The 17,946-nt window shown below is 39.7% G+C and overlaps 2 protein-coding genes across 2 annotated transcripts; both read left to right on the forward strand.

The window, feature by feature from the left end:
* The first annotated feature begins 144 nt into the window (after window positions 1–144).
* On the forward strand, window positions 145–1,660 carry LOC107552601 (uncharacterized). Its single transcript, XM_016234524.1, has 2 exons — window positions 145–944; window positions 1,217–1,660. Exons 1-2 carry the CDS (start codon window positions 218–220, stop codon window positions 1,588–1,590), a joined length of 1,101 nt encoding a protein of 366 aa, XP_016090010.1. The 5' UTR covers window positions 145–217; the 3' UTR covers window positions 1,591–1,660.
* Window positions 1,661–7,109: 5,449 nt separating this feature from the next.
* LOC107551309 (polyadenylate-binding protein-interacting protein 2B-like) lies at window positions 7,110–17,655 on the forward strand. The gene is made up of 4 exons (XM_016232870.1): window positions 7,110–7,274; window positions 8,386–8,543; window positions 16,608–16,781; window positions 16,943–17,655. The coding sequence occupies exons 1-4, from the start codon at window positions 7,268–7,270 to the stop codon at window positions 16,997–16,999; spliced, it is 396 nt and encodes a 131-aa protein (XP_016088356.1). The 5' UTR covers window positions 7,110–7,267; the 3' UTR covers window positions 17,000–17,655.
* The last annotated feature ends 291 nt before the right edge of the window (window positions 17,656–17,946 follow it).

Here is a 17,946-nt window from a genome sequence, read left to right on the forward strand (position 1 = left end):
AGTGTGTTTGTCTCGGATGAGCAGTGTTTTCTCCAGTATGCCACCACCTTTTGGAACAGCACAAGCTTTCCTATTGAGACTAGCCCAACTTGAAGCTCAGCTAGTTTTGAACCTGATTAGTAACGTTGCATCTGGAAATAATAGTGGTTATGGGAACCCTTTTGTTCCTTTAAATTTCTTACAGCCTGTTGGCATTCAAAGATCCTCATTTTTGAGCATGTACCAGTGCCCAGGGGGTTTTAAAAACATGGATTCCACACCTCACATGGTTAGTCATCCTTCAACAACAGTCACAGAAATTAATTCAGTCATTGCCAATAAGGAGAGTGGTGCACTTCTGGCAAAAGAGATTATTCAGGAGAAAACACTAGGTCCCATCATGAATAATACAACATTGCCACTGCCAACATCTGAGGAAGCTCTTTTTAGATCCAGTCCCAACCATCTAGGCAAACATTTCGCCTTAAAACCACATATGGACTGTTCTCAATACCAGTCAGTGACAGCCAAAGCAATGATGCCTCCTGATAAACCACAGATTGGAGAAGCAGAGCCAAAGCAACAAACAATGCTGCAGTATCCAACAGAAAGTCTGATCAAAGCTTTAACCAGCCTTGGCCTTTCTCTTGAGGATCTAGAATTACTCAGTCATTGCCCAGAAAACCAGTTAACAACAGAGAATCTCCCCTTCATTATAAAAGACATTCAACAGCGCAAAGGAACAAAGGACATTAAATATGGCCATGCTAGATGTATCTCATCTGATCAAGTGGGAGAGTCATCATACACTCATGGGGAACAGAGGAATCCGAGGATTATAAATGGTGAATGGCAAGAATCCCATTCCCAGAGATCTCTCAGCCCTGAAAGATGTCGCTCATCTAAAGTCATTTATAAGCACTTCTCGACCCAATCTAGAACACTAAGAACAAGACATTCATCAGGTGAGTTATTATTACATATAAAACCGATGCATCAATAACAATGCAGCTTACATCATCTAAAATGTTAATCTATCTATCTATCTATCTATCTATCTATCTATCTATCTATCTATCTATCTGTCTATCTGTCTATCTGTCTGTCTTCCAAACCACTTGTCTTAATAGGGTTGTGGGGTGTTTGTTTATTTTTTTTAATAAATAAAATAATATTTGTTTTTGGACTAGAAATGTGCAGCTGTAACATTTGAAATCCCTGTTTCCCTTCCTTCCAGGAAGAGGATCAAATTCCTTCCTAAAGAGGCTGCAACATGAGCCTGCTGAGGTCACCGGCTGGAGGCCTGGTTCAGTCTATTTTCCCCCTCGATCAAAACGCAGCATAAGCCACAGCTTTGTCTCTCTAGACTGTAATAAAGCAATACATTATACTACACAAAGACCCTTGTCCTCTCCACACAGATCCAACACTTACAATGCCATGACAAAAAGTCATCAACAGTCTTCATTTCCAGTCAAATCTGCAAAATCAGAAGTAACCGCTGAATCCATCAACATTCAGATGCCAGTAACTAAGACGACTGCAAAAACATTAGCACAAACTGTAAGTTTTGGGAGGTGTAGGCCTACTAGAAATACTGATGGTTATTGATGTCATTATGGTGATAACAGAACTTAAAGGTGGGGTAAGCGATTTTTCAAAATCGCTTTAGAAAACTGATTCGGGCCGACTAGCAAAACAAACTTGTAGCAAATCAGCAATAAGGTGCATGTCTACTCATGATGTGGAGGAGAGAGCGTTCAGTGCACAGGACGGACATTAGCCTAGCCGAGCCACAGAAAGATAGAGATGGCGGATAAAAAACAAAAGAGGAAAACGTCTGCGGAACAAAAGAAGGCTTAAGGCAATAAGGCAAGAAGTAGAACCCCTGTAAATATCGGATCAGCTTTCCAGCGCCGGAGAGAACTCAAGGAGCGGAAGGCCTGTGATCGGACGCCGAGGTTGCTTTATTTCTTCTCGATAGGTGAGTAACACCGTGTCTGCGCCGCAACAACTAAAGTCTGTCTAGTATACTGGACGCGACAAAGCGACCGCTGAAAATCATTTGAAATTTGTGTCAATACGTCATGAATAGAACGCAGCAGCAGCAGCAGCAGCAGCAGGGGATTTGTCCCGGTGTAGACACGGTGTAACATTGGTTTTGCTTTGTTTCACAGAACTAATTGTTGCCTGGGTTGCGTACGTATGTGTGGGGCAGAGCTATCAAAATAGGGGCGATACCCTTTTGGGGTAGGGGCGTGTTTGTTTTGGTGATTTCAAATGTCAGCATTGGCTACCAGAAATCGCTTACCCCACCTTTAATGCCCTCAAAGCAAAACTCTTATTAAAGGTGTTTTATAAAGGTTTCTATTTTCTAGTGTGAAATGTGATCGCTCCCACCATAATGATTGAAATGCCACCATTAAACCATTAAAGTATCACTTTAGTCTCAACATTACTGGCTGAAAATAACAGGCATCTCGAATAGTTCGCACCGACAGTCCCATCATAACAAATGAACAAATGTGAAACAGTGACCTCTGGTGGCCTGAGAGTTGCAATGTTTAGGTTAGAAAACATTACGTACGAACTCCACTCTTTCCAGTTCAGTGTTTTTCTTATTGTTCCCTTGTTTTCCAACAGAAGGGTGTGATTCGTGTGTCTGGAATCCCTCTTGATTACTCTCAGAGTGAACTCATCAAAATGGCATCTCCGTTTGGTCACTCTGTTGAGGTTTTAATGGCGACTGAGGTTTACACAACAACCTGTCTAGAATGGAAGAAGGTATGTGTCGTTTTAGGATGTGTATGTAACACTTGTTTATTTTAAAACAATAATGACCTTTTTTCTAAAGTAATTTCCTGTAAAATACAGCACTTATATATCAGCTTGTGTGTGTGTGTGTGTGTTTTCCAGGCTTTACTGAAGTTTCCAACTGAATTCTCAGCCGAGGAGATGGTGAAGGTTTACTCTGCTATCCCAGTTCACATGAGACAGCAAAGTTTGGAGCTGGTGTCCCAAACTGTTGACTTTAGTTCACCTGTGAGTTGACACACTAATGGATAAATGGAAACAATTTTATAATTAATATTTTCTTGCATAAATACTTTTTTCAATACTACATTTGTTTATTTACTTTACTGAGTTTAATGCATACTTTTACTTCAGGTGTCAGTGTTTCATGCTTTTGCGGGGCCATCATTGTCAAATGCAAGTATCACTTGTTCTGGAGCCATTTAAAATATTCAAATTAAAACATAATAATAATAATAATAAAAAAAAAATTTTAATCTATTCTTGAACAAGTCCCACTGTCTTTTAGGGGCTGCTAACAGCTTTGGACCATTTGCTGGTTGTATGTAATGTTCCCAATCAGCCCAGTGCTGCTACAGGAGTGCTACGGCTGCTAAAGCCTTTTGGACAAGTTTTCAGAGCTCTGGTACTTCATGGAAACAAGGTAGAACTATATAAATGTTTAACAGCATATATATAATAAGAAAAACTAAAATACATTTGGTTGTTTGAAAAATATGTGAAAACATTTGAGAGTTTGACTTTATTTCAGTCGTCTATGTTTTCTCAGCTTTTACCTATATTTGACTATTTGAGTCTAACCTATCAGTGAATTGATATATTTTTGTTTGTCTTCATAACTAGGTGGATGTTGATCAGTGCCTTGGGAACAATAGCAGCATCCAGATGGTTTTAGAGATGGAATCCGCTTCTGTTGCTTTATCTGTATATGAGTGGTCTCAAAAAATTCCTTGTCTTTATCACAACCATCATCTGTCTTTCCTCAGAGGATGTAATATACAGAAAAATACATCTGAGGTCCATTCAGCCTAATATCCTCACTGTTTTTTTAGTCCCCTTAAATATTGTATATTTTCATTATCTTTGTAATAAAATAAAATGAAACAAGGTCATAAGAAGCATTATTATTTGTCTTTCTCCTTTTATAAAATTATATATTTATTGAGCAGCAGAAGTTAACACTTAAAAATAGTAATCTCAAAAATATAAACTACAATCACTACAATACACATGGTAATGGAAATCCTGAAAATATCAGGTAATTTAAAAAATCTGGGATATTTAGTTAAAAATCCAGTAATAACAATCAACTTGAAAAGTCATGGAAAGGTCATTTGGAATGCATGGGTCAAAATTTATTAAATATCAGCTCAACAGATGTTCTCAAAATTATATATTATACATTAAATTATATAACATGGTTGTGATTTTAATTGTTAGATACTGCTAAAAAGGTCAAGATCACTGAGGTGACAAACTCAAATCACAGTTTTAAAGAGTTAAATCACCCCAAAAAAAAAAGTACTCACCTTCACATTTTCTTTTTCAAATCAAATCACATTTTTATTTAATAATTTCCAATAAATTAGAATTTATGCTTTTTCCCATACAATAAAAGCATTAGTAACTAGGGGCCATCAAGCCGAAAAAGGATAAAAGAGCACCATTAGGTCTTATGTCATTCATGAATCAAGTTTAAAAAATGTCCCTGTACAGTATATATGCAAGAAAGATTTGAGAGTTGTGCCAGAGGGAAGATTTTCACACCACAATGCACTTCACTTGGCCTTAAAGGGACAGTTCACACAAAAAATGAAGAACTCTTTCATCATTTGTGACCCTGGACCACAAAACCAGTCATAAGTAGCACGGGTATATTTGTAGCAATAGCCAACAATACATTGTATGGGTCAAAATTATAGATGTTTCTTTTATGCCAAAAACCATTAGGTTTTACCAGAATAGCACGTAATGTTCCATGAAGATATTTTGTAAATTTCCTACCATAAATATATCAAAACTTCATTTTTGATTAGTAATATGCATATGCAAGAACTTCCTTTGGACAACTTTACAGGCGATTTTCTCAATATTTTGATTAGATTTTTTTCCTGCACCCTCAGATTCCAGATTTTCAAATAGTTGTATCTCAGCCAAATATTGTCCTACCCTAACAAATCATACATCAATGGAAAGCTTATTTATTCAGCTTTCAGATGATGTATAAATCTAAATTTAAAAAACTGACCCTTATGACTGGTTTTTGGGTCACATTTACTCATCTTAGTTGTTCCAAACCTATACGAGTTTCTTTCTTTTTTTGTTGTTGTTGTTGAAAACAAAAGAAAATATTTGTTTGGCTGATTATTTTCTATTAAACATAAAGAACAGCGCAAGTAACCCAACATTAAAGGTGGGGTAAGCGATTTCTGGTAGCCAATGTTGACATTTGAAAACAAACACGCCCCTACCCCAAAAGGGTCTCGCCCCTATTTTGATAGCTCCGCCCCACACATACATACGCAACCCAGGCAACGATTAGTTCTGTGAAACAAAGCAAAACCAATGTTACACCGTGTCTACACCGGACACGAGTGGCGCAGCGCGACAAACTACTATAGAACTCATTATAATCAGTGATGCTGTCTACACCATAGATATATATACATATCTATGGTCTACACTGGATGCGGCGCGGCACGACACGACAAATCCCTGACAGAAAACTGCTGCTGCGTTCTATTCATGACGTATTGACACAATTTTCAAATGATTTTCAGCGGTCGCTTTGTTCGCGTCCAGTATACTAGACAGACTTTAGTTGTTGCGGCGCAGACACGGTGTTACTCACCTATCGAGAAGAAATAAAGCAACCTCGGCATCCGATCACAGGCCTTCCGCTCCTTGAGTTCTCTCCAGCGCTGGAAAGCTGTTCCGATATTTACAGGGGTTCTACTTCTTGCCTTATTGCCTTAAGCCTTCTTTTGTTCTGCAGACGGTTTCCTCTTTTGTTTTTTATCCGCCATCTCTATCTTTCTGTGGCTCGGCTAGGCTAATGTCCGTCCTGTGCACTGAACGCTCTCTCCTCCACATCATGAGTAGACACGCCCCTTACTGCTGATTTGCTACAAGTTTGTTTTGCTAGTCGGCCGAATCAGTTTTCTAAAGCGTTTTTGAAAAATCTCTTACCCCACCTTTAAAAGTTATCATTCCCTGGCCAGGAATCGAACCCGGGCCAAGGCGGTGAGAGCACTGAATCCTAACCACCTGACCACCAGGTAGCGCTGTGCTCGCAATGATGAATATAGTAGTAGTCAAATCACGAATTCAAATTTCAAATTTCATCAATGTTGCTAACGTAATTATGCAACCTGTGACATAGCATTTTGCTGTTTATCAAGTAGTCATACTTTATTGTTTCACATATTGTAATTAGCAGTCAATATATAGTAGATCTACAGCTTGTGTGGTATTCAGCAGTGAGTTACGTTTATTTATAACATCTGGGTCATTGTTCTTTACCTTAAAATGCTGTAAATTAGTGTCTTTGTACTAATTTGTGTTTTTTAAAATCACTTAGGTTATTCTATATATTAAACATTTGAAGGTATTATGTCAGATCCAAATCTGGTTTAATGACACTATTTCATAAGAGGTTCCCAGCAAACACAGAACGTTCCCATAACGCAATATTTTTTGGGGGGGATCAAAATTTTACGTTCTGGGAACCAAATTAGCTGGGTTACACCTCATGATGCTTTATCCAAACGATGTCAGCGCATCTGTCCAAATAAAACAACCATGTTCTTACATTTGATTTTTTTTTTTTTGTCAGTGCTTGTGCATTGAGGCTCTAATGTTCCTATCCATGCCACCTTCGAGTACAGGCAAAGAGATGTGTTTTGGCGTAAAACCAAGTATTTTTCCACTGAGTTTGCATGCAGGTAAATCCCTTCCGAATGTGCCTTTCAAAAAAACAGAAATCATATATTAATAATTACAAATATGTGTAATAATACGTACTTTTTTTTCAATTTACGAAAAGCTATAGATATATTTGTATTTTATTAATGGTTCTTACGCGATTTAAAATTACGCGAAAGAGGACAATGCATCTTTAAATACACTTTAAAAGCATGCGACAGTTTCCTGGCCATCAATTTACGAAAAGCTATAGATATATTTGTATTTTATTAATGGTTCTTACGCGATTTAAAATTACGCGAAAGAGGACAAGGCATCTTTAAATACACTTTAAAAGCATGCGACAGTTTCCTGGCCATTTTGCAATCATCCTTTGAAATACCGACGATGACCCTCAGGAGGCGCCAGCGACATGTTTGTTTGAAAGGCCCACATGAGCACTCTGACGTAGGGTTGAAATCTAGCCAGGTAACGGTGTCGCTGCAAACAGGAAAATTACCTCTTTTAGTCGATTTGTTTGGCGATAGATTAGAGGGATAGAAGCGTTACAATGCCGGGTAAGTCCTCTTAACAGCCCACATCTTCCAAAGGAGTCATGTTTAATCTTTTGACTTTGAAAGTGCAGTGTGCTGGTCTCACTCTTTGTTTTGTAAAATGGTAGCCATCGCTGAATACGTAGAGCAGGAACACAGAAACAAATCGACACATTTAGCGTGCAATACAAAGCAAATTAAGCCGTTATAGGCTGACTTGGCAGAGTTCGTGTAAAGCGCAGTGTAGATGAAGGCCTAGTGAGATGTGTGTGATGCAGGCGTGTGGCTAACTCACTCACGCATCCACCATGCTCCCTCATTTACTTAACGAAATCCTTTCAAACTTAACTATTACAAACAACTGGCGTCCGTTTTTGCTTCAGTAGGATTCAAATAACATTCAAACGTTGCTCTGCAGGGCCAGGCAAAAAAAATTCATGTGGAAAGACTGCTGTTGTTATGGCTCAAGCTAAAACGCATAGCTTCACAATACACGCTCACTAACGTAAAGTTAGGTCAAGTGTTTTATTCGAAGGTAGGGCACATCTTACAGCAAAAAGAAAGCTGTTTTGATTGGAGACTTTTTTTTTTAATGGTTTATACTATAGATAGTTTTCTCTGGAGCCTTAGCCAGGCCTCATGTTACAATGAATCAAATCCATGTGGAGAAAGATGGTGTCGACTGATCTCCTCTTTGTCTCATTTATGCAACACACCGATAGTTAGTAACAGGTAGTTATATAATGTTCTTTAAACCATGTGTCTTACTCACTGTGTCATGTCGCAGGTATTAGAAGAGCTTAATAAACATTATTGTGCCTTCATTTTGTAATATTGGACGTCTAATTTGCTAGCAAGTTTATGCGTGAACACAGTCTTAAACAGAGGGGCTAATCATTCTTACTGTGATAACAATGACTTAAAGTTGCGTATGTTTTATGGTATGGTTTTTAAACTTGAATTGTTCATTTAACATGCACGTTAATGAGTAAAGTTTTACAGATGCATGTAATCTAAACCAATTGTATCCAGTGCCCCATAAATCTTTGTTCGTTGGTTTTAGTTTTGTGTGTGTGTTTGAGGTACTATGTACTAAGAATGGGATCAGTATTAATATAGCATTTTGCACCCCCAGAACCTGCTGATATTAACAGTCCAGAGGTAGCGAAGACACCAGGAGGAGGCAGCGGATCAGGGAAGGATGAGAATGTTGTGAATGGTCACAAGGAGGGGGACGCAAACCCCTTCGCAGAGTACATGTGGATGGAGAACGAGGAGGAGTACAATAGACAGGTCAGTGTGAACCTGCTGAACACATATGCCTGCTGTATGTATACTTATAAATAGGAGGATTCACAAGTTCAGTTAAACTTATTAAAGGAAATTCTCACAAATTTGTCATTTACTCGCCCTTATGTCATTACAAACCTTTGTGACTATCTTCCATAAAATTGTTTTAATTTGAATGAGTGGTTGTCACAAACATTCACATTACGGCTGCACGATATATCGTTTCAGCATCGATATCGCGATGTGCGCATTCGCGATAGTCACATCGCAGGATGTGCAATGTTTAGTATAGGCTACTGATCGTTATATTTATACTGATTGTTTTCTTTGCTCACACACAGACACTGTGTCTACACCGGACACGACAGCTGTACAGAGATACCCATTTAAATACATTTAGTAGCGGAGCTACCGCAAGCAATTTTTTTTTTGTTTGTTTTTAGTGCTGGAAATCCATTTATCCCTTGTTGAAACTTGCTCGTCGTCGTGGAGAGCGCAGGTCACGGTTGCTTAGCAATGTCAGATGCCACGAAAGCGCAAGCTCCCGAGCACTTTGGAAAAAAGGAGCGAGCGGCACGACTGGCGTTTTTAGGCGCGACATGTGAATGGCCCCAAAGTCTGTCTACACTGGACGCGACCGTTTCATATCATTTGAACTTTGTGTCAGTATGTCATAAATAGAACACGGCATCAGTTTACTGTCGGGGATTTGTCGTGTCGCGCCGCATCCAGTGTAGACAGACAGCATCACTGATTATAATGGGTTCTGTTTGTTTTTAGTGCTGGAAATCCATTTATCCCTTGTTGAAACTTGCTCGTCGTCGTGGAGAGCGCAGGTCACGGTTGCTTAGCAATGTCAGATGCCACGAAAGCGCAAGCTCCCGAGCACTTTGGAAAAAAGGAGCGAGCGGCACGACTGGCGTTTTTAGGCGCGACATGTGAATGGCCCCAAAGTCTGTCTACACTGGACGCGACCGTTTCATATCATTTGAACTTTGTGTCAGTATGTCATAAATAGAACACGGCATCAGTTTACTGTCGGGGATTTGTCGTGCCGCACCGCATTCAGTGTAGACAGCATCACTGATAATGAGTTCATTGTGTTTTGTCGGGTCGCACCGCTCGCGTCCGGTGTAGACACAGTGAGAGCCACGCAGATGCACGTGAACTGAATTCTGTTCACTTCTGCGTCTATTTGTGCCTGAAATACTGTGCTCTGCAAGTATCCTTGTAAATGCAGTTGCTTAGGTGAAGGGAAGCAATTGAGTAAGAAACTGGATGTGTAACAGTAGCCTATATTGGTTTACAGCAGTTTAATGTTCCTGAGGCTTTCTGTGTTATAAAATGTTAATCAAACAACAAAACGCAAAGAAAAATCACTTTTGTAGCTTTAACACGGATTTATTAGATTTAATTTAAACAGTGAAGACTATGCAGTGTTATTTTACGTTTGATTATTCATTTTCTGTACCTGAATACTGTTAGACTTACCTGAAAAATATAAAGTACTGCTTATTTAATTTGTATTTTGTTCTGTTATATTTATCTATGCTTGAAATTTGTTTATTTCCTATGTTGATTTACTCCCCTACAAAATCACCCCAATCACTATTCAAGTCATGTGGTGATTTTTATTTTTTATTTTTTCATATCGCAATATCACAGAAAAATAAAATATTGCATGTGAGTTTTTTCCAATATCGTGCAGTCCTAATTCACATGTAGTCAATGCTACAGATTTTTTTACGGCAAGGTGTTCTAATCTCTTTTCCATCGCCATTTGAATAAAACTGGCCAACCAAAAAGATTCACACTTTGTTGCATGTTAGAGCCAAGTGAAAGTGAATAGCAGAGAAAAAATCCAGAAAAATGTATTTGGTGTTGTTTGGTAAACATCACAGAGAATACAAAAATCAGATTTCTGCTTTTCTATAAGCACCGCCTACTGTCAAGAGAGTGAGCTTGCATTTTCAGTCAGCCAGTATGTCATTTTTATGCATTGGCCTGAAAAGACAAATCGCATGCAAAAATTGGCCTGAATTTGTGAACAGGAGTTTAGGCGGGATGTTATGGCGCTTTTCCACTGCGTGGTACGACTGTTGCACGGTTCGGCTCGGTTTGCGTTTCCACTGCAGTTTAGTATCGCTTTAGTGTGAAAAAAGTTTATTCCGCGTCGCCCCATCAAGCTCTCGCTGGATCCGCTCCTCTGCTATCAACGAGATGAACGTCTGTACTTCCTCAACAGGGGGACTAGCCACTTTTTGGTTGTTACAAAAAAGGTGCGCTCGTTTAAAACAGTTGCGTTTGATCCGTCGCTGGCTGTGCTGATTTAAATCTAGTGGTTCTGTTGTTTTTGTGTCGCAAGTTCAGTGACTCGGGTAGTGACTATTCTCTCCGGCCAATAAGTGATCAGCAGAGTTTACACGTCACGTTTTGGTAACGGTATGGTTCACTTGGTACCCCAACCGAGGTGGTACTAAAAAAAGGACCAGGTACTGTACCCAGTGGAAAACCCCCCAAAAGTGAACCGTACCATGCAGTGGAAAAGCGCCATTAGAGTTTCCATTTTCCTTCCAAGAGAAGTGGATGGTGATTATGTGTAGCAAAAGTCATTCACTGTTAATTTTCCATTGTGCTACAGTTTTCAAATCCCATTTGCGGTCATGTTTTTTTTAAACATGCCGCGTTGTGTTTGGTCATGTTACTGTCTGTACTTCCTCAACAGGGGGAATAGCCACTTTTTGGTTGTTACAAAAAAGGTGCGCTCGTTTAAAACAGTTGCGTTTGATCTGTCGCTGGCTGTGCTGATTTAAATCTAGCGGTTCTGTTGTTTTTGTGTCGCAAGTTCAGTGACTCGGGTAGTGACTATTCTCTCCGGCCAATAAGTGATCAGCAGAGTTTACATGTCACGTTTTGGTAACGGTATGGTTCACTTGGTACCCCAACCGAGGTGGTACTAAAAAAAGGACCAGGTACTGTACCCAGTGGGAAACCCCCCAAAAGTGAATCGTACCATGCAGTGGAAAAGCGCCATTAGTTTCCATTTTCCTTCCAAGAGAAGTGGATGGTGATTATGTGTAGCAAAAGTCATTCACTGTTAATTTTCCATTGTGCTACAGTTTTCAAATCCCATTTGCGGTCATGTTTTTTTTAAACATGCCGCGTTGTGTTTGGTCATGTTACTTAAGAAGCAATAGTGTTTTGTGTCAGTGCCATCAGAATTGGCTCAATGCGATAAAAGGCAGCATTTTCCTTTTTGGCCACATACATGAGTGAGATTTAAGAGCTGTAGTGTAGTCGGCATGAAATCAAAATTGACAATTCTTATTTTGTGTTCCGTGCACTTAATTTTTTTTTTATTAATGTGCCCTCGTAATCTTAATAAAAAACGTTAACCTCCCCTCCCCCTCAAAACGACTCCTCTACTCTTCCGGTCACGAGGCAGCATTTTCCTTTTTGGCCACATGCATGAGTGAGAGCTGTAGTGTAGTCGGCATGAAATCAAAATTGACAATTCTTATTTTGTGTTCCGTGCACTTTATTTTTTTTTTATTAATGTGCCCTCGTAATCTTAATAAAAAACGTTAACCTCCCCTCCCCCTCAAAACGACTCCTCTACTCTTCCGGTCACGAGCTATGGCGCAAGGGCGGAGATATCTGGAACTGCCAACAGCTGCAGTGACATCAGTGACGTTTGGAATAAACGACGGGGAAAAGCTGATGCTTCACTTTATAGCACTGACACCAGTCATAAGGGAGTACGTTACCCTTAAACATTGAAAAGATATTATGACAACATTACTCTTAGAACACTGCAAACAATTTTTTTTTTCATGAATATCAAAAACACCAAAAATTTTCGATACCCATACATTGACGTCGATACCGGTTCCTGAACGATACTGTTTTCGACACATACATGAGTGAGATTTAAGAGCTGTAGTGTAGTCGGCATGAAATCAAAATTGACAATTCTTATTTTGTGTTCCGTGCACTTAATTTTTTTTTTATTAATGTGCCCTCGTAATCTTAATAAAAAACGTTAACCTCCCCTCCCCCTCAAAACGACTCCTCTACTCTTCCGGTCACGAGCTATGGCGCAAGGGCGGAGATATCTGGAACTGCCAACAGCTGCAGTGACATCAGTGACGTTTGGAATAAACGACGGGGAAAAGCTGAAGCTGATGCTTCACTTTATAGCACTGACACCAGTCATAAGGGAGTACGTTACCCTTAAACATTGAAAAGATATTATGACAACATTACTCTTAGAACACTGCAAACAATTTTTTTTTCATGAATATCAAAAACACCAAAAATTTTCGATACCCATACATTGACGTCGATACCGGTTCCTGAACGATACTGTTTTCGATACCAATTTGAACAAGATTACATTATCAAAAAAAAAAAACTTTGGTTTTATTTTTCAGCTTGTTGATGTTTATACAGACTCAAAGCCACTGCACAAAGAAACAAAATGTAACAAACAAAATCAGTGCAAATAGTTTTAATAAAGCTCATAGTCTTCGGTTTACACATCTGTTAGCTACATTTACATTAGTGCGTGTGACAGAATCACCTAGCTCAGACAGAATCGTCATTTCTATTCATTTTCTACTGATTTACTGATAAGCATTAGCAGTTTCTAGCGCTGTCTGCTTGTGTTCTCTCTTCCATGATCGCTGCTCTGACTCAGAGGTTATAATATATTTAATTTCATCAACTATACATCGCCAAAACACACACGACAATCAGAAGTTATTACAAAAACTTGATGGCGGTTTAAAGTGAGTTTCGAGTAGAAGCGGAATATAAATCTTATTTGTCTTATGCAGGGGTTAATTTGTTATGTGTGGGTGGGGGGGGAGGGGGCTCTATGGTATCGAGCTTATATGTATGTGTGTTTTTAGTTTTTTGTGCAAATGATTTATTCTATTCCCACTAATCTCATTAAACACGGAATCAATCAGCAATCAAATCGGCTGGTTGCTGTGAGAAGCTGTTTCTGCCTAAAATGTAAGTGACCGACCTAATATTATTGTATTTGCTTATTGAACTGTTTATAGAACTATTAAACAGTCGTAATTCGGATATACGTCACAGCAGAGAAGAAAAGACATTTGCAACTTGCCGTGTTTTGCGCGTTTTGATTTCTCCTGGAGAGGCTGCGTGAGCCTCGCCTCAGCAGCGCAACCTTATACTGTCAATAGATACATTGTATACAGTAGCTATATCCACTATTCGCCACTTACTCTAAATGTAATAAAATCAGAATAATATTGCGTTTTGGTGTTTACATAGTTATTTTTGGTTACTGATGTTTTAATCATGTTACTTGTCTGGCATTAATGAAGAGTTAATGTCAAGCCCTGGAGTCTATAAGTGCCGGGGCTCAGACCCAGATGGCCCCCGGCCCAATTTAAACCCTGGTCTTATGTAGCATGATGCTACAGTGTGCATGAATGGTCACATCACACGCGCTTTCAGTCTTGTAGTATGAACGGACATCTTCATATGATTGAAACTCTACACAGCTCCCGCGCTACTCTCCATTGGAAATGAATGACTTTCGTTCTGCCATTTGTCGGAGATAGTGGAAAGCCAGCTTGAAACACAGTGAAAACGCCAGTATGCCGATGATCGTTTTCAGTTTAAAACAAAAGCGCGCCAGTGTAAATGTAGCCTTACAGCTACGTGGGCTGGGACACATTCACACTAAGTCCTCACGTGTGAGCCACATCTCTGAGTGTCACAGTCGCAGACCGACTGTGCAGACCTATCGGTGTATTGGGCTATAGTAAGATACCACGAGCAGACTGCTTCGTACGTTTTTGCATCGCTCTCACAAATGTCAAACACTGATCGATCTGCGCCTTACAGACGTTGATGAGATTAACGCCTTAGGTATCGAAATTTGGTACCGAACGATGAGACGTTTTTCGATACTCGATGGTATCGAGGCAATTCGGTCAGTGCCTAAAAAGTATCGAACTCGATACTCAGCCTTAGCGCTCAGTCATTCAGGCAGTCTCTCTCTCACGCGTGCGTGCTGTTTAGCCTTTTTTTTTTTTGTGCCGTTGATCGTCATTGTCATCCTCAATAAAAAAAAACATTTATTCATGCTTGGGTGTTGGCGGTGAATCCAGTGGAGAGAAATCCCCCACAACTAACTGCAAATTGGCATTCAGATCTGCCTCTATTTTGTTGGCAACGCCCCAACTTCCAACGATCCAATCAATTCCAGAAGGATGAAATCAAGTCCCGCCCTCTCATTTCAGATGCCGTTTCACTCGGATATACGTCACAGCAGAGAAGAAAAGACATTTGCAACTGCCGTTACATGACGACTTTAAAGGAGACTTATTATGCCCCTTTTTACATTATGTAATAGAAGTCTCTGGTGTCCCCAGAATGTAACTGTGAAGTTTCAGCTCAAAATACTCCACAGATAATTTATTATATCATTTTGAAAATGCCTATTTTGAGTGGAAGCAGAAACACGCTGTTTTTCACGCTGATGTCTCTTTAAATGCAAGTGAGCTGCTGCTCCCCGCCCCCTTTTCGAGAATAGAGCTGCGCCATTACAGCTCGTACCTGCTAAAAAAAAGAAAAGACATTTGCAACTGCCGTTACATGACGACTTTAAACGAGACTTATTATGCCCCTTTTTACATTATGTAATATAAGTCTCTGGTGTCCCCAGAATGTAACTGTGAAGTTTCAGCTCAAAATACTCCACAGATAATTTATTATATCATTTTGAAAATGCCTATTTTGAGTGGAAGCAGAAACACGCTGTTTTTCACGCTGATGTCTCTTTAAATGCAAGTGAGCTGCTGCTCCCCGCCCCCTTTTCGAGAATAGAGCTGCGCCATTACAGCTCGTACCTGCTAAAAAAAACATCTGATTTGGTTCTGATTATCATGTTTATCGCGCTGAAATCATGCGTTTTAAACCATATGAGTTTAAACTTCTGATATACGGGTTTCTGAGCGCACACATCCGAAGCACATGGACAGAAAGTGGCTGTCACAGCATGCGAGTACTAAACTAAGTTCTCATTCACACAGGTTTACGTTAAAAACACACGAGTTGCAAAAAGCAGTTGGTTATATCTGTGAAGGTAAACAGCTGGGAAATAAATTGCGTGTTTATTTTAGATCGGTGTGGCAGCAGCAATATACAGTAAATAAATCAATAAATCCACTGCTCTCTTGTCTCCTCTGAGGATGGGACTGTAGTGTTTTGTGCAGCCAAAGACAGAACAGTTAGCATGTTTTGCTCAAACTTTCGCATGTCATTAGAACTAGTACACCGTTATCGCTTGCGAAAACACAATGACTGCACAGTGGGTGTAAATTTACAGATTAAGGGGCAGTAATATTATAATGAAATCCCTTTGACACGTCACCAAGAGAGCGAAATCAGATGCGCTCGTTTTCTCAGACGCTTGCAGAAAAAGGCTTCCCAAAACCAAGTTACTGGGATAATCTTTTTCACCTTTCCTTGGTTGGTAGATGCACTGGGAACCTGATTATAGCTCTTAAAACCTGGAAAAGTCAGATTTTCATGATGTTTTTTTTTTTATTATGCCGATTGTGTATGTTTGAGAAATCCGAGCATTTATGATTTGTTTCCTGTGTTGGCTTTTTTTTTTTGGAAATACAAACTGTTTATTGCTATATATAAAATAATCTGATGAGATTTGACTGAGAGCGAGTATGTTTGAGCGAGATAATCTGTCGCTGCATACTGTCTGACTGTCGTTACTTTGTGTCTCCAGTTACACCGTCTGATTTGTTTTCACATTTGCAGTTTAATTTGTTTTTTGTTTTGGTTTTCCCACACTTTGCAGTGTTTGTTCTCTCCATCTATAACTGTACAGCAAATCAGAAGAAATACCATAATGACTCTTTAAAAAGTGGCACCTTATAATTCATACACATTTTATATTTATTTCTTTAAACACCCGGCATAATCAGCTGAATTACTTGCATGTCTAATATGAATTCATACAGTAGCCAGTGACCACTAAATTTTGATGGCTCGGACATCTTGCTGCAGGTGGAGGAGGAACTGCTGGAGCAGGAGTTTCTTGAGCGCTGTTTCCAGGAGATGTTGGAGGAGGAGGATCAGGATTGGTTCATTCCAGCCAGAGACCTTCCCCCTGGAGTAGGGCAGATCCAACAGCAGCTTAGCGGGCTGTCGGTCAGTGACGGAAACGCCGAAGACATTGCAGTAAGTATTACAGCGTAATGATTTGATGCTTGATTTACAGGTATTTAAGCTAAACAAATCTTGCATCCTTCCTGAAAGGAAACCACTTTGTAGATTTCAAATAAACTTTGGTGACATTTTAATGTTGTAATATGTACTTTATCTGTTTTTTTCTTCGACAGCGCAAGAGCAGCTTGAACCCAGAGGCCAAGGAGTTTGTTCCAGGCGTGAAATACTAGAGACCCTCCAGTTAGGGGCTCCTTTATAGAGACTTTATGTGACCGCTGGTGGCCAGGGGTCACCCTCACACATACTTCAATCTTCCTGGGGTTGTGTGGGGCTTGATGGGGTGGGGCTTGTGGGTGGGGGGTGGGGGGTGCTGGATGCTCTTCTATAAGCTTTTTATTTCTGTCTGTCTCCATGTATAACGTGGGCGGGTTACTCAGTGTAATGTTCCTATTGGACCGCTGCAGATTGTAACTAGTTCTCCTGGAAGATCTTTGTATTAATCTCAGAGGAACAGTTATGTGATTTCCACTATTGTGATAGTGACTAGCAGTTTGCCCCCGTGTCATTGCCATCTTTTTTTTTTTTTTCCTGTCTTTTATTTTCTTTAAAAGGACGTTTGGTGGGGAGGTGTGTGTCATAAGAGTGGGAGGGTAAAGGGCTGGGACAAAGGAAACCTGACAGTACAAGGACCGTTGACGGGTGGACCATTCTATGATGGACTGAACTGGTGGCAGCTGACAACTTTTGAGGGATTTTCACAGAAACAGTTTTTCCGGTTTCTTTTCTCCTTCCTCTGTTGAAGTTCTGTCACAGTGTGCAACATTAACAAAAATGGAAAAAAAAATCTAATAAAACAAGCAGGTTCCCTCTTGGACATGTTTTTGTGTTTGTGCATTTAAAATAAAGTAAACTAAACTTCAGCCCTGAGCGTTGTCAACCAGTCTTTTGGCTGGTATCAGGGGAGATAAACAAGTAGACCAGTGAGATTTTACAGTGCCTCACGCAAACTGGACCGGTCGTTAGAGGCCTGCAGAAGATTAAATGCTGATCAAATGGTGAGCTAAATTATTTCAGTAATGTGAAATTTATAAAAAATTAAGTTCAGCGGCTACGAAATGGGTTCTTTTCCAAATAATTTGTTTATTTTATGACATCTGAATGTCAGATCATTGTTCTT

Source organism: Sinocyclocheilus grahami, unplaced genomic scaffold, assembly GCF_001515645.1.
Source record: "Sinocyclocheilus grahami isolate Dianchi unplaced genomic scaffold, SAMN03320097.WGS_v1.1 scaffold17.1, whole genome shotgun sequence".
Taxonomy (NCBI): domain Eukaryota; kingdom Metazoa; phylum Chordata; class Actinopteri; order Cypriniformes; family Cyprinidae; genus Sinocyclocheilus; species Sinocyclocheilus grahami.